Here is a 16,400-nt window from a genome sequence, read left to right as displayed (position 1 = left end):
GGTGGCAATCTTGCTGCCACCTACTGTCCAGTGGACCTGTCAGCAATCCCACATCACTGCATGGCAAGTTAACCCTTTCCTATGCTATCTAAAATGTAAAAATAATTTTTTGGATGGAGTTACACTTAAAAAATGTACCTGTTCCAACTTGCATACAAAGTCAACTTAAGAACAAAACATACAGAACCTATCTTGTTGGTAACCCAGGGACTGCCTGTACCTCCGTCCCTAATGATGCAATTCAACAAGCCATTCCAAATGGCCATTGGATTTTTCATAGGTACACATGAAAATGGTAAATGAAAAAATCTGAGGCAACAGAGCAGGAACTTTCAAGCATGCCATAGAAACAGTGTGCTCAGGAAGAACCTACAGCAGGAATGTGTGGGTATTGTAATACTTCTGTTAAACAGCCATATATTCACAGACATGGAAACGAAGCAATAAACACGGCTTCTTATCCAGTGTTCAAAAGCAGATGGGTGACATCCAATTATCTATATAATGCAGGATTGTAAGAGTCAGTGTAAACCATTTATTGCAAGATATATGAAAGCTGTAATTTTACTAAAAAAAAAAAAAAAAAAAAAAAAAAAAAGCATCTAACCAGCTAAGCTGTTCTGAACATCTCAAAAGATTTACTTACCATACAAACTGGAAAACTGAATAAGCACTGAGAACAAAATGTGTGGATGATCCCTGGATAGCTGCAATAGCAATAGTTACCTGAGCTTTCACCTGCTGCTGTTTTAGAAAATACAAGGGTAGGATTCTTTATTTCAAGTACAGCTGAAGTTTTCAGTAGGGGTTTTGCTACATGAACAGAGGTCTCCCTACGAGGTGAAAGCACTGGAAGGGATTTTCGACCTCCATCTCTAGACCCACTCATTTTAGTGTTGTCATTAATCTGGACTTTAACAATCTAAGACAGTGAAGAAAGCCAGAAGTCAGAGTTAGACATAGTACAAGGAAGAATAACAAATACTTTAGCAGGTAAAAAGTTTAAGTGTGGTTTTGGATAGTATAGGAAAGGATTAGGATTCCTGCCACTTTTGTTTTTTAAATTTTTGGTGTCTTTGCTCCTGGCTTCCATTCTAATATCCATAATATTGCAATGTAATAATCACATGAAAGAGAAGCAAAAGTATATAGCAGGTCATTACAATTAGAGATGAGCGAATCGAAGTATCCGAAGTGGAATTCGAGTCGAATATCGGAAAAATTTCGATTCGTGCCGAATCCGAAAAATAGCCTAATTCGGACGCGCGAATCGAAATTTTTCAGAAAATGGCGGCTGACATGTGCGGCGACGGAGCGGGGATGTCTGGGAAGGCGCGCAGACAAGGCGCGCTGACCCATAATGCATGCCTCAACTACATGTGATCGCATCAGCCTATCAGCAGCCAGCCAGCCAGCACTGTGTAATGGTCGAGCTATAAATAGCGGCCATTTTGGAATTCTTCATTTGCCTGCAGTTATTGAACAGAGGCAGACCGCTCTGTACTAGGGACAGGGACAGAGTTAGGGCCACAGAAACGATAATTGGGGACAGAGAAAAGTTACTTAGGGGCAGAGAACCATTACTCAGGGACACAGACTTGTTAATGAGGGCCACAGAATCGTTTTTTAGGGACAAAGAAACGCTAGTTAGGGCCACAGAATTCATAATCAGGGACAGACAGAATTGTTACTCAGTGCCAGAGAATTGTTACTTAGGGCCACAGAAACGTTATTAGGGCCACAGAATTGTTACTCAGGGACAGACAGAATTGTTACTGAGTGCCAGAGAATTGTTACTTAGGGCCACAGAAACTTTAATTAGGGCCACAGAATTTTTACTCAGGGACAGACAGAATTGTTACTGAGTGCCAGAGAATTGTTACTCAGGGACAGACAGAATTGTTACTGAGTGCCAGAGAATTGTTACTCAGGGCCACAGAAACTTTACTTAGGGCCACAGAATTTTTACTCAGGGACAGACAGAATTGTTACTGAGTGCCAGAGAATTGTTACTTAGGGCCACAGAAACTTTACTTAGGGCCACAGAATTGTTACTCGCACAGACACAGAATTGTTACTCGCACAGACACAGAATTGTTACTGAAGGCCACAGAACTGTTACTTAGGGCCACAGAATTGTTACTCGCACAGACACAGAATTGTTACTCGCACAGACACAGAACTGTTACTGAGGGCCACAGAACTGTTACTTAGGGACAAAGAAACGCTAGTTAGGGCCACAGAATTCATACTCAGGGACAGACAGAATTGTTACGGAGTGCCAGAGAATTGTTACTCAGGGACAGACAGAATTGTTACGGAGTGCCAGAGAATTGTTACTCAGGGACAGACAGAATTGTTACTGAGTGCCAGAGAATTGTTACTCAGGGACAGACAGAATTGTTACCGAGTGCCAGAGAATTGTTACTCAGGGACAGACAGAATTGTTAATGAGTGCCAGAGAATTGTTACTTAGGGCCACAGAAACTTTAATTAGGGCCACAGAATTTTTACTCAGGGACAGACAGAATTGTTACTGAGTGCCAGAGAATTGTTACTCAGGGACAGACAGAATTGTTACTCAGGGACAGACAGAATTGTTACTGAGTGCCAGAGAATTGTTACTTAGGGCCACAGAAACTTTAATTAGGGCCACAGAATTTTTACTCAGGGACAGACAGAATTGTTACTGAGTGCCAGAGAATTGTTACTCAGGGACAGACAGAATTGTTACCGAGTGCCAGAGAATTGTTACTCAGGGACAGACAGAATTGTTACTGAGTGCCAGAGAATTGTTACTTAGGGCCACAGAAACTTTAATTAGGGCCACAGAATTTTTACTCAGGGACAGACAGAATTGTTACTGAGTGCCAAAGAATTGTTACTCAGGGACAGACAGAATTGTTACCGAGTGCCAGAGAATTGTTACTCAGGGACAGACAGAATTGTTACTGAGTGCCAGAGAATTGTTACTTAGGGCCACAGAAACTTTAATTAGGGCCACAGAATTTTTACTCAGGGACAGACAGAATTGTTACTGAGTGCCAGAGAATTGTTACTCAGGGACAGACAGAATTGTTACGGAGTGCCAGAGAATTGTTACTCAGGGACAGACAGAATTGTTACTGAGTGCCAGAGAATTGTTACTTAGGGCCACAGAAACTTTAATTAGGGCCACAGAATTTTTACTCAGGGACAGACAGAATTGTTACTGAGTGCCAGAGAATTGTTACTCAGGGACAGACAGAATTGTTACCGAGTGCCAGAGAATTGTTACTCAGGGCCCCAGAAAATTTACTTAGGGCCACAGAATTTTTACTCAGGGACAGACAGAATTGTTACTAAGTAACAATTCTCTGGCACTCAGTAACAATTCTGTCTGTCCCTGAGTAACAATTCTCTGGCACTCAGTAACAATTCTGTCTGTCCCTGAGTAAAAATTCTGTGGCCCTGAGTGCCAGAGAATTGTTACTCAGGGACAGACAGAATTGTTACTGAGTGCCAGAGAATTGTTACTTAGGGCCACAGAAACTTTACTTAGGGCCACAGAATTGTTTCTCGCACAGACACAGAATTGTTACTCGCACAGACACAGAATTGTTACTGAGGGCCACAGAACTGTTACTTGGGGCCACAGAAACGTTAATCAGGGACACAGAATTGTTACTGAGGGCCACAGAACTGTTACTCAGGGACACATAATCGTTTAATTAAAGAGTATGTCAGACAACATGCAGAGGAGTGGCAGAGGAGGCAATGTTTTAGGAGCGAGCAGACGTGGCAGCAGAGGAAGGGGTCGAGGCAGCACTATTCGCAGCCAGAGGCCAGTGCTCCCGGTGTCATCCAGCGGTCGTGTCTCCACCGACAACCCTGCCGTCGTCGATTGGTTGGCTCGGTCGTCTTCCTCTTCCCAGGTCACCTCTGACACCTACAGCCAACGGTCGGTGGGTACGTCAGACACAACCGTTAGTTGGCATGGCCCGGGACCAAGCCCACTGAAATCACGTGTCCTCTACCTGCCCCTGTCCTTTGGTGTTCCCTCACCAAGCGAAGTATCGCATGCTGTGGGCTCAGCCCCACTGTACAGTGAGGAAGAGCTAACAGAGGGCGGTCAGGAACGGGGGGAGACATCCGCCTTTTCAGCAGCCAGGCGAAGAAGTAGTGGCGAGGAGAGTGGCTCGGTAGCCGGTCTAGAGACAGGTCTGTCTCCTGACCCAGACGCAGCCGAGGGGGCTAGTAGTGAGGCGGAGACCCTACTTGATGATGAGGAGGTTGATCGCACTTGGCAGCCTCGTCGTCATCAGGCAATTTCTTCCGCATCATCAGGAGAAGAGGGTGGCAGCTTGGCAGCGAGCAAAACAGTCGGTGGGTTGCCCAGGAGACAGCAGCAGGGTCGCAGCAGTGTCAGTGGAGCCAAACGTCCACGGAGTAGAGCACCAGCTCCACTGCAGCCTACCACCACGGCCAGTAGTGGTGCCGGTGTGCACGGAGGAAGCAGCAGTCAGCCAGTGAGGAGTATCGGGGGCAAAGTTTCCTACTCGGCGGTGTGGCAATTTTTCGTCAAGCCGCCCGAGGAAGTAAACGTAGCCGTATGTCGACTATGTGGCCAGAAAGTCAAGCGTGGCCAGGGGGCCCATGTTGGGACTACAGCGTTGCGGCAGCATATGCAGCGTCGCCATTTGGTGGCCTGGGAAAACCGTGATAAAGATACGGCGGTTCTGCCCGCCCCAGCCCCCGCTCCATCACCCGCTCCGTTACTTGCTCCGTCACCCGACGTCAATCGCCCTCCATCAGCCAGTCAAGGCTCCAACACCTCTGCTGAGGGGAGTTGTCGCTCGTTGGCATCTTCCGCTCGTTCAGATGCTCCTTCTCCTGCTACTCCTCTTCACGGATTCCATCAGCAGTCTTTCTTGGAATCCGTTTCCAAGAGACAACAGTTTGCGAGCACGCACCCGACGGTGCAAAAGCTTAACGTCCTCCTGTCCAAGTTGCTGGTGCTGCAGTCCCTCCCTTTCCAAGTGGTGGACTCAGCACCTTTCAGAGAAATGATGGCTTGTGCCGCGCCGCGGTGGAGTGCGCCAAGCCGTCATTTCTTCGCCAAAAAGGCAGTGCCAGCCCTGCATTCACATGTAGAAGACATGGTGGGCCAGTCTTTGAGCATGTCGGTCTCTGCCAAAGTGCACGGCAGCGCCGACGTGTGGAGCTGTAACTACGGTCAGGGACAGTACATGTCATTTACGGCCCACTGGGTGAACGTGGTGCCGTCACAGCCGCACCAGCAACTTGGACAGGTCACGCCGCTTTTGCCTCCACGTTTGCACGTCCTTGGTCCGGCAAAGATGTCCGCCTCTACCACCTCTTCTTCCGCCGTGTCCTCAGCCGCCACCCCCGTGCCAAGTCCCATTACCCGACCGGCATATCACATGTGCAGGGCGCAACGGTGTCACGCTGTTCTGCACCTGGTATGCCTTGGCGAACGTAGTCACACAGGGGAGGAACTTCTGAGTGTAATGAACAGAGAAATCGACAGATGGCTGTCTCCGCGCAAACTGAAAATCGGAACCATGTTGACCGACAACGGAAAGAACATGGTGTCTGCTCTGCGTCAAGGTAGGTTGTGCCATGCGCCATGCATGGCTCACGTGTTCAATCTGGTTGTCAAGCGGTTCTTAAAATCCACCATCCCACTGCAAGACATCCTTAAAATGTCACGTAAACTTTGCATGCATTTCAGCCATTCCTACACCGCAAAGCACACCCTCCTTGAGCTGCAGCGGCAGAACGGAATTCCACAGCATCGCCTGATCTGCGACGTTGCAACAAGGTGGAATTCAACCCTACACATGTTAGACCGCCTTTACGAACAGCGAAAGGCCATCACCGATTTCCTGATGTTACAAGCGGATAAAGGTGTAACTTAGATGTCAGCCATTGGCAGCTCATGCGTGACACCTGCCGCTTGCTCAGGCCCTTTGAGGAGGCCACGCTATTCGTGAGTCGGCAGGACTATGGGATGAACGACGTCATTCCTCTGTTGCACGTCCTTGAACAAATGCTGTTAACAATGGCTGGTCAGGGTGCGGTAGACGTGGCGCACAGATCTCAACGCCACATGACCCCTGTGGGGGCAGGACAGGAAGAAGAGGAGGAGGTAGAGGAGGACATTTGTGCTCAGGAATTATTGAGTGAAATGGGTGGTTTTTCCACTCAGCGGACAGGAGTGGAGGAGCAGGAGCATCTGGTAGAGGTAGAGGAGGAGGAGGAGACAGAGGACCCAGACGCACCGTGGCAGTATGCTGTGGAGATGGAGGCAGGGAGTCCCTCGCATTCCTTGGTACAAATGGCCCATAGCATGCTCGGTTGCTTGCGTAGCGACAGCCGAATAATAACCATCAGACAGAGGGATGACTTTTGGCTGTCCACCTTGTTGGACCCTCGCTACCGTTCCAAAATGGTGGCCTTTTTCACACCTGCTGAGAGGGAGGCCAAAATAACGTACTATAAAAACCACCTATGTAGTCAGTTGGTCTCTGCCTTTGTGCGCCAACGTCCATCCTCAGACACTGTGGGCCCTGTGCGCTCGCGTTCCGCTGCCATGGCAGCAGGGGAGGGGTGGGGTGGTAGGAGCAGTGGCAGCTCCACCAGCAGCAGCTGCCTCAGTCTGCAGTCGATGATGAGTAGCTTTCTTCACCAGCGCAGTGAGGAAACTACTAACCAGCCGCAGCAGCAGCAGCAGCATCAGGTGGACCTGGAGCAGGACCTCAAACAACAGGCTTGGGCCTACTTGGACAGCACCCTGCCAACCGAGGTAGACAATCCCCTTGACTACTGGGCAACGAAACTTGACCTTTGGCCCCAACTAGCTGAATTTGCCCTTGAAAGGCTGTCATGCCCAGCCAGTAGCGTGGCATCGGAGCGCGTGTTTAGTGCGGCAGGAGGTATTGTAACTCCGCGGAGGACACGACTGTCCACCCAAAGTGTGGAGAGACTCACGTTTGTGAAAATGAATCAGGCGTGGATTAGTCTGGATTTCAAACCACCAGTTCCTGACACAACTGACTAAATCCGCCATGAATCATGCCTCAAACATGTGCCACTTTGAGGTCTCCTCACACACTGCTGGTGTGTAGAATTTTTTGACATAGGGTGCTGGCAGATTATGGGCCTCCTATAGCTGCTGCCAGGCCCCTAATCTGCCATAGGCCCCTATATACCGCTTCCTCATGCTGCTGCCAGGTCCAGAGTCTCTCATGGGTCCCTGTACGGCCTCCCATTGCTGCTGTCTCCATCGCCACACTCTGCCATGTGCCACTTTCAGGTCTCCTCACACACTGCTGGTGTGTAGAATTTTTTGACATAGGGTGCTGGCAGATTATGGGCCTCCCATTGCTGCTGCCAGGCCCCTAATCTGCCATAGGCCCCTATATACCGCTTCCTCATGCTGCTGCCAGGTCCAGAGTCTCTCATGCCATGTGCCACTTTCAGGTCTCCTCACACTGCTGGTGTGTTGAATTTTTTGACATAGGGTGCTGGCAGATTATGGGCCTCCTATAGCTGCTGCCAGGCCCCTAATCTGCCATAGGCCCCTATATACCGCTTCCTCATGCTGCTGCCAGGTCCAGAGTCTCTCATGCCATGTGCCACTTTCAGGTCTCCTCACACTGCTGGTGTGTAGAATTTTTTGACATAGGGTGCTGGCAGATTACGGGCCTCCCATAGCTGCTGCCAGGCCCCTAATCTGCCATGGGCCCCTATATACCGCCTCCTCATGCTGCTGCCAGGTCCAGAGTTTGTCATGGGTCCCTGTACGGCCTCCCATTGCTGCTGTCTCCATCGCCACACTCTGCCATGTGCCACTTTCAGGTCTCCTCACACACTGCTGGTGTGTAGAATTTTTTGACATAGGGTGCTGGCAGATTAAGGGCCTCCCATAGCTGCTGCCAGGCCCCTAATCTGCCATGGGCCCCTATATACCGCCTCCTCATGCTGCTGCCAGGTCCAGAGTCTGTCATGGGTCCCTGTACGGCCTCCCATTGCTGCTGTCTCCATCGCCACACTCTGCCATGTGCCACTTTCAGGTCTCCTCACACTGCTGGTGTGTTGAATGTTTTGACATAGGGTGCTGGCAGATTATGGGCCTCCTATAGCTGCTGCCAGGCCCCTAATCTGCCATAGGCCCCTATATACCGCTTCCTCATGCTGCTGCCAGGTCCAGAGTCTCTCATGCCATGTGCCACTTTCAGGTCTCCTCACACTGCTGGTGTGTAGAATTTTTTTGACATAGGGTGCTGGCAGATTAAGGGCCTCCCATAGCTGCTGCCAGGCCCCTAATCTGCCATGGGCCCCTATATACCGCCTCCTCATGCTGCTGCCAGGTCCAGAGTCTGTCATGGGTCCCTGTACGGCCTCCCATTGCTGCTGTCTCCATCGCCACACTCTGCCATGTGCCACTTTCAGGTCTCCTCACACACTGCTGGTGTGTAGAATTTTTTGACATAGGGTGCTGGCAGATTACGGGCCTCCCATAGCTGCTGCCAGGCCCCTAATCTGCCATGGGCCCCTATACCGACTCCTCATGCTGTGACGTTGCAACAAGGTGGAATTCAACCCTACATATGTTAGACCGCCTTTACGAACAGCAAAAGGCCATCACAGATTTCCTGATGTTAAAAGCGGATAAAGGTATTCCCTGTGTAACTTAGATGTCAGCCATTGGCAGCTCATGCGTGACACCTGCGCTTGCTCAGGCCCTTTGAGGAGGCCACGCTATTCGTGAGTCGGCAGGACTATGGGATGAACGACGTCATTCCTCTGTTGCACGTCCTGGAACAAATGCTGTTAACAATGGCTGGTCAGGGTGCGGTAGACGTGGCGCACAGATCTCAACGCCACATGACCCCTGTGGGGGCAGGACAGGAAGAAGAGGAGGAGGTAGAGGAGGACATTGGTGCTCAGGAATTATTGAGTGAAATGGGTGGTTTTTCCACTCAGCGGACAGGAGTGGAGGAGCAGGAGCATCTGGTAGAGGAGGAGGAGGAGGAGGAGACAGAGGACCCAGACGCACCGTGGCAGTATGCTGTGGAGATGGAGGCAGGGAGTCCCTCGCATTCCTTGGCACAAATGGCCCATAGCATGCTCGCTTGCTTGCGTAGCGACAGCCGAATAATAACCATCAGACAGAGGGATGACTTTTGGCTGTCCACCTTGTTGGACCCTCGCTACCGTTCAAAAATGGTGGCCTTTTTCACACCTGCTGAGAGGGAGGCCAAAATAACGTATTATAAAAACCACCTATGTAGTCAGCTGGTCTCTGCCTGTCTGCGCCAACGTCCATCCTCAGACACTGTGGGCCCTGTGCGCTCGCGTTCCGCTGCCATGGCAACAGGGGAGGGGTGGGGTGGTAGGAGCAGTGGCAGCTCCACCAGCAGCGGCTGCCTCAGTCTGCAGTCGATGATGAGTAGCTTTCTTCACCAGCGCAGTGAGGAAACTACTAACCAGCCGCAGCAGCAGCAGCAGCATCAGGTGGACCTGGAGCAGGACCTCAAACAACAGGCTTAGGCCTACTTGGACAGCACCCTGCCAACCGAGGTAGACAATCCCCTTGACTACTGGGCAACGAAACTTGACCTTTGGCCCCAACTAGCTGAATTTGCCCTTGAAAGGCTGTCATGCCCGGCCAGTAGCGTGGCATCGGAGCGCGTGTTTAGTGCGGCAGGAGGTATTGCAACTCCGCGGAGGACACGACTGTCCACCCAAAGTGTGGAGAGACTGACGTTTGTGAAAATGAATCAGGCGTGGATTAGTCTGGATTTCAAACCACCAGTTCCTGACACAACTGACTAAATCCGCCATGAATCATGCCCCAAACATGTGCCACTTTCAGGTCTCCTCACACTGCTGGTGTGTTCCATTTTTTGTCATAGGGTGCTGGCAGATTACGGGCCTCCCATAGCTGCTGCCAGGCCCCTAATCTGCCATGGGCCCCTATACCGCCTCCTCATGCTGCTGCCAAGTCCAGAGTCTCTCATGGGTCCCTGTACGGCCTCCCATTGCTGCTGTCTCCATCGCCACACTCTGCCATGTGCCACTTTCAGGTCTCCTCACACTGCTGGTGTATTCCATTTTTTGTCATAGGGTGCTGGCAGATTACGGGCCTCCCATAGCTGCTGCCAGGCCCCTAATCTGCCATGGGCCCCTATACCGCCTCCTCATGCTGCTGCCAGGTCCAGAGTGTGTCATGGGTCCCTGTACGGCCTCCCATTGCTGCTGTCTCCATCGCCACACTCTGCCATGTGCCACTTTCAGGTCTCCTCACACTGCTGGTGGGTTCCATTTTTTGTCATAGGGTGCTGGCAGATTACGGGCCTCCCATAGCTGCTGCCAGGCCCCTAATCTGCCATGGGCCCCCGTACCGACTCCTCATGCTGCTGCCAGGCCCGTAATCTGTCATGGGCCCCTGTTGTCGCTTGTTGGCATATTCTGCTCGTTCAGATGCTCCTTCTCCTGCTACTCCTCTTCACGGATTCCGTCAGCAGTCTTTCTTGGAATCCGTTTCCAAGAGACAACAGTTTGCGAGCACGCACCAGACGGTGCAGAAACTGAACGTCCTCCTGTCCAAGTTGCTGCTGCCAGGCTTGTAATCTGTCATGCGCCCCTGTACCGCCTCCTCATGCTGCTGCCAGGTCCAGAGTGTGTCATGGGCCCCCGTACCGACTCCAAATGCTGCTGCCAGGCCCGTAATCTGTCATGGGCCCCTGTACCGCCTCCCCATGCTGCTGCCAGGTCCAGATTGTGTCATGGGTCCCTGTACGGCCTCCCATTGCTGCTGCCAGGCCTGTAATCTGCCATGGGCCCCCCTACCGACTCCTCATGCTGCTGCCAGGCCCGTAATCTGCCATGGGCCCCTGTACCGCCTCCTCATGCTGCTGCCAGGTCCAGAGTGTGTCATGGGTCCCTGTACGGCCTCCCATTGCTGCTGTCTCTATCGCCACACTCTGCCATGTGCCACTTTCAGGTCTCCTCACACTGCTGGTGGTTTCCATTTTTGTCATAGGGTGCTGCATGGCCTCCCATTGCTGCTGCCTCCACCGCCACACTGTGGCTCCACACTCTGGTTTTGGCCCCGTGACTGGCCAAATGAGTGAAGTGTGCGGTGATTCTAAGATCGACGGCACTCATCTGCATGTCATACTGCCTGACAGTATTATTTCTCTTCCCCAGCAGACTCCAAGGGCATTTAAATTAAAGGTACAGTGTTCAGCACTAATATTAAGTCTCTCTGAAGCCTAGAAACACCCTTTTTTAAGTTAAATTCACAGCGAATATATTCGACTCGAATCGAATTTTTTCTACGAATTCGCCGAATCAGTCGAATCGAATTTTTGAATACTTCGCTCATCTCTAATTACAATCTTTGGACACAGACTGCAACACTTGTCTGCTCTTGTAACATGTTCCAGCTTCTGCAGCCACTCCTTGATCCCCCCCCGCCCTATGAGAGCCAGGAATCTTCTCCCAACACCCACAGTCACAACTTGAAGAGTGCGGCCACGCAGGGCACTCTAGTTCATTAGTTCATGTGAATTAATGTACTAGAAGTACCGGCAGGCTTTGTGGCTGATGGCTTGTAGTTCTAAATGAACTACCAGGGTGCTGTTGAGTGCTCTAGGTAGTTCATTGATTCTTCCTGTCACTGTGTAACTACCTGCCCATATGAGGTATGAGCAGACAGCTTACACAGAGTCCCAGTAGGAGCCCCATATTACACCAACAATCTGCTGCTCCCAGGTGCAATGCTTTCCAGGCTCTAAAAAAAACCCCCAAAAAAAAACAAAAACCACCCACAAAAAAAGTAAATGTGCATTTTTAGATCTTGGAAAAAAAAAAAAAAAAAAAAAGTATATGTATATATATATATATATATATATATATATATATATTTTTTTTTTTTTTTTTTTTTTTTTAAAGGTCAACTTATCCTTTAACCTCCCTAGCGGTATGTTTATTTCAGATTTTTGGTGCTGAAAGCGGTACCATTATTTTGCATGGAAATATGTAGTTTTTTTTATTGTAGGCTGTAATTTTTAGGAATAACTCACTGAAATCTGTCCGAACAAGAGTCTATTAAACATCCCGAGTATGATAAAATTTGAAACACGAAATCATAAATTATAATTTAATAAATAATCATAAAAAATAATAATATAATAATAATACATTTAATTCAATAATATAATCAAACCAAAAACACTGAAATTTGAAATAGAGCGCCAATTTCGCACATTGCTGAGCCAAGTCGCAAAATCGTTTTCAGTGTCTGATGACGAATTTCCCCACGAGTCATTATCATTCAATTCTGCAAGTGGTTCTGATTTACTATCGCTGTTCTCTAGCTGATCTAAACCCGCTTTTGACCTAAAGGGACACTTTTTGGACGCCATGGACTTTTCTCAATTTCCAGGCAGAAAGAACAGACAAAATGCAGGCAGGGCACAGGACAAAGCAGTAGGGACACAATGTATGTGAAATGGGTTGAAACAGCAATGTTTTACTATGTAAAATGTGTTTGGAAAAAAATGACGTACGTCCCGACGTCACAGGGACCGGAATACAGAAGACGGATGCCGGCATCGGCCGGAGGAGATGGCCGGGGACGCTGCAGGGGACACATCGCGGGAGCGCAGAACAAGGTAAGCGCTGCAGGGAATCCTTATGCAGCGCCGCATGGTAAGCCCGAGTGTAGCTCGGGGTTACCGCTTTTGGTACTGACATTTTACCTCGAGCTGCACTTGGGAATACCGCTAGGGAGGTTAATCACTTGCCTACAGGGCACTTATACCCCCTTCCTGCCCAGGCCAATTTCCAGCTTTCAGCGCTGTCACACTTTGAATGACAATTGAGCGGTCATGCAACACTTTACCCATATAAAATTTTTATCTTTTTTTTGTGACAGATAGAGCTTTATTTTGGTGGTATTTAATCACCTTTGGGTTTTTTTTATTTTTTCTTAAACCAAAAACCACTGAAAATTTTGAAAAAAAACCCTTTTGTTTTTGGTTTTTGTTATAAAATTTTGTAAATAAGTGATTTTTCTCCTTCACTGATGTGCGCTAATAAGGCTGTAGTGATGGGCACTAATAGGCTGCACTGATGGACACTGACGGGCACTGATGAGGAGGCACTGGTAGGTGGCATTGATAGGCATCACTGATGGGCACTGAAAGGCAGCACTCATATATGGCACTGATGCACACTGATAGGCAGCACTGACTGGCACTGATAGGCAGCACTGATCGGTATCACTGACTGGCACTGATGGATGACACTGAAAGGCAGTTCAGATGGGCACTGATAGGTAGCATGGATGAGCACCAACAGCTGGACACTGGAGCACTGATGGACACTGACAGATGGCACTGCTGGGGCTACACACATCATCAGGACACACTGATCATCAGTGCTCTGATTATCTGTGTACATGTCCCTTCCGAGGAATGCGGATTGCTGGCTCTCCTCTCCTCATGAACTGGCTCTCCTCTCCTCGCGAACTGTCAGCGTGACAGCTCGTGGGGAGAGAAATGCTGATAACCGGCATTTCCCTGTTTACATGTTATCAGCTGTGATTGGACACAGCTGATCACATGACCGAGTCGACATCTTCGGCTCTTTCCATTGATCAGTGATCCGCTGTGTCCGAGGGACACAGCGCACCACCGATCACCACGCTGCGCGCTCCCGGAGCCGCGCATGTGCAGTTAGAATGGGAGGACATCATATGACGTCCTCCCAGAAAAAGAGAACCGCCTTGCGCCTGTCATTGTACTAGATGGCGGGCGGGAGGCGGTTAAAGTAATTTTATGGCAAAGGATATCTGATCGGCTGCACTCCAAACAATCCAGGGGTAATGAATAAGCGCTGTCTTTAGCATGAAACGTGTTTACCTGGCAGTCCCCACTGTACTTCCACTGTTTGTATTGGTTTTATCTTGGTTCAATAAAGTGGATTGTTTGGAGTGCAGCAGATCGGGCGTCCTTTGTACTCATCTATGCAGCACACGAGCTGGGCTAGCACCTACAGGAGGTGTTGTGCTTGGAGATTGGGAGTCTCTACCTTGAGCAGCGGTAATACATATATATAATTTTATGGCAAGTACACTGTGAGATAGATAACCACTCACTCTTTAAGATACAATTTGGGTAAACGGTTATACCTTTTGTCTATTATCACAATGCACATAAATCTGACCATTCCATGGCAGCACAGTCTGCTTTTTGGAGAGAGATGGATTTGGACTAACAAGTATTAGTCTGTGACTCCTGTAAAAGAAGATATATTTAATGTAGATTTTGACAAGGAAATATGAAATTAAACTGTATAGGCTGCAGGGCTTACTGTGGCTCAATGCTCCCGTGCTGTGGTGTTACTGTAAGCCAGTGAGCTGGCCAGGATAAATCAAACTCTAACAATCGTGAAGAGTTGTTGAGAATTTGTACTTGACCTGTTCCAGCCAATCCATCTGGGATAGAATTGAAGAAAACAGCATACTATGAATTTTATGACCTCAACATACAGAACAACTGAATAATATTAGCAATATTGATTCATTGCCTTCTCTTGAAGTGTGCGTGTAGAAGAAAAAAACAAAAAAAAACAGCAAGTGGTTCTTCTTTAAAATGATAAATTATTTTAAAATGATATGGTAAGTTCAGTTACAGTGATGCTCATTAAAGCAGACAAAACTGTTGCTGACGCAACTGAGGCTCACAGAAGGATCTTCGGGGAAGCTCAGGTCCCAATTTTCACATGAAGTTACTACAACACCATACAGAAGCATGTTCTCATGGGATATGGGATCCTCATCTTTCCAAGATCCTTCAAAAAAAAAAAAAAAAAAAAGACCCAGAGATGTCACCTCGTCTAGGGGGAGCCCAGAGGAAACCTGGGAGTAAGATAAATTTTTTGATTTTCTTTTTGTTTTCTATTATATTCATAATACGTTATTTTGAAAGCAGGGGGTTGGGGACTGCCAAATAAGAAGTTTGGTGCAAGGTCAGCTTTGAAAAAGGCAGCCACATTTTTCTTTTGTAATTACAAAAATGAAATGCTTTATGATCGTGCAAGGTTAGAGGAAAAAAACAAAACAAAAACTGACCATAGATAATGCCATCAATTAAAGGAAAAAAAAATGAAAGGTTTTATGGCAACACAAAGCAAAAACAGCTTATATTATGTAGTCATGACAAACCTCTAGTCGGAAGTTTTAATTCAAGACACTCTGGTTGCACAATCAAAGTATTTTCAGATCTGTTGCCATTTCTTAAAGGTATGTCAACATTTGACAAATGAGATCCCTGAGGGCCTTTCACAGGCAGATCATCCAATGATGTGTTACTAATGCTTCTTTGTGTATTTTCAGCAGCTCTAAAATAAGACAGACAAAAACATGAAGAACTTATACTAGACAGTTTTCAATACTTCTCATTTTCAGAATAGTAAAGTATTATTAAACTTTCAACAGTTTTAAAACACCTCTATATAGACTAACTAAAAACACAAAAGAATAAACAAGTTGTTCCCATGAAAATTCAAAAGCACTCACATTGAGTCTTTAAACATCTAGGTCAGCCTTTCTCAACCGGGGAACTGTACTTTGGCGGTGAGGGAGCTCCATCAGACTGTTGAGCACACCCAGGAAAGTGAAATAATTGGGGGGGTTAGTGCAGTACCCAGCTGTGTGAAGGAAGGTGTCTGTGTCTGTCTTTGTGTATACACCTCTGTCACTTTTCAACAAGACAATGATCCTAAACACAAAGCCAAGGGAACTCTCAATCGGTTTCAAAGAAAGAAATAAAGCTGCTAGAATAGCCCAGCCAGTCACCTGACTTGAATCCAATAGAAAACATATGGAAAGAACTAAAGATCAGAGATCATAGAAGAGGTCCACGGAACCTTCAAGATTTAAAGACGGTTTGTGTGGAAAAATGGGCCAAAATCACACCTGAGCAAGGCATTCGACTAGTTTCTCCATACAGGAGGCATCTTGAAGCTGTCATTACCACCAAAGGATTTTGTACAAAGTAAAAGTGTTACTAATCCCACAACAGTAAAGTCAGCCTGTATATGCAGCTTGTTATACTCCCTGTGGAACCTAAGGGGTTAATCCTCTGCATTGTATAAAACTGCTGTTTGATCCTGACTTTTCTGCCCATCCTCTTGTTGAAATGACCACCGGATACAGACTGAATTCGTAGTCACATACACATACTCAGTTTAGTGTGTATTACTAGAGGTTTTTTTTTTTTTTGGAGAGTGCATGTGATCAAGGGTCAATCAGCACTGTCCAGACAGAAGGTCAGGGGGTTTTACATCCTCTTGGAGCAGAAAAAAAAAAATCCTCCAAG

At 48.0% G+C, this 16,400-nt stretch overlaps 1 protein-coding gene across 1 annotated transcript in view; it reads right to left on the bottom strand.

Moving 5' to 3' along the window:
* Positions 1-37: 37 nt before the first annotated feature.
* The window catches only part of LOC149429100 (centrosomal protein of 192 kDa-like), a 61,680-nt gene continuing 45,317 nt past the window's right edge, over positions 38-16,400 (bottom strand). Inside the window, exons 12-15 of the mRNA XM_089666733.1 lie at positions 15,245-15,420; positions 14,392-14,515; positions 14,210-14,315; positions 38-922 (exon numbers count right to left, since the gene is read on the bottom strand). Of these exons, the coding sequence (XP_089522859.1) occupies positions 611-922; positions 14,210-14,315; positions 14,392-14,515; positions 15,245-15,420 (718 nt within the window). The 3' untranslated portion in view covers positions 38-610. The remainder of the gene's footprint in view (positions 923-14,209; positions 14,316-14,391; positions 14,516-15,244; positions 15,421-16,400) is intronic.

The sequence above is a fragment of the Staurois parvus genome, unplaced genomic scaffold, assembly GCF_062004578.1.
Source record: "Staurois parvus isolate SC_StPar_1 unplaced genomic scaffold, SC_StPar_1.0 ptg002803l, whole genome shotgun sequence".
NCBI lineage: Eukaryota > Metazoa > Chordata > Amphibia > Anura > Ranidae > Staurois > Staurois parvus.
Note: the sequence above shows the minus strand (reverse complement) of the source record. Positions and strands in the feature narration are given on the sequence as shown.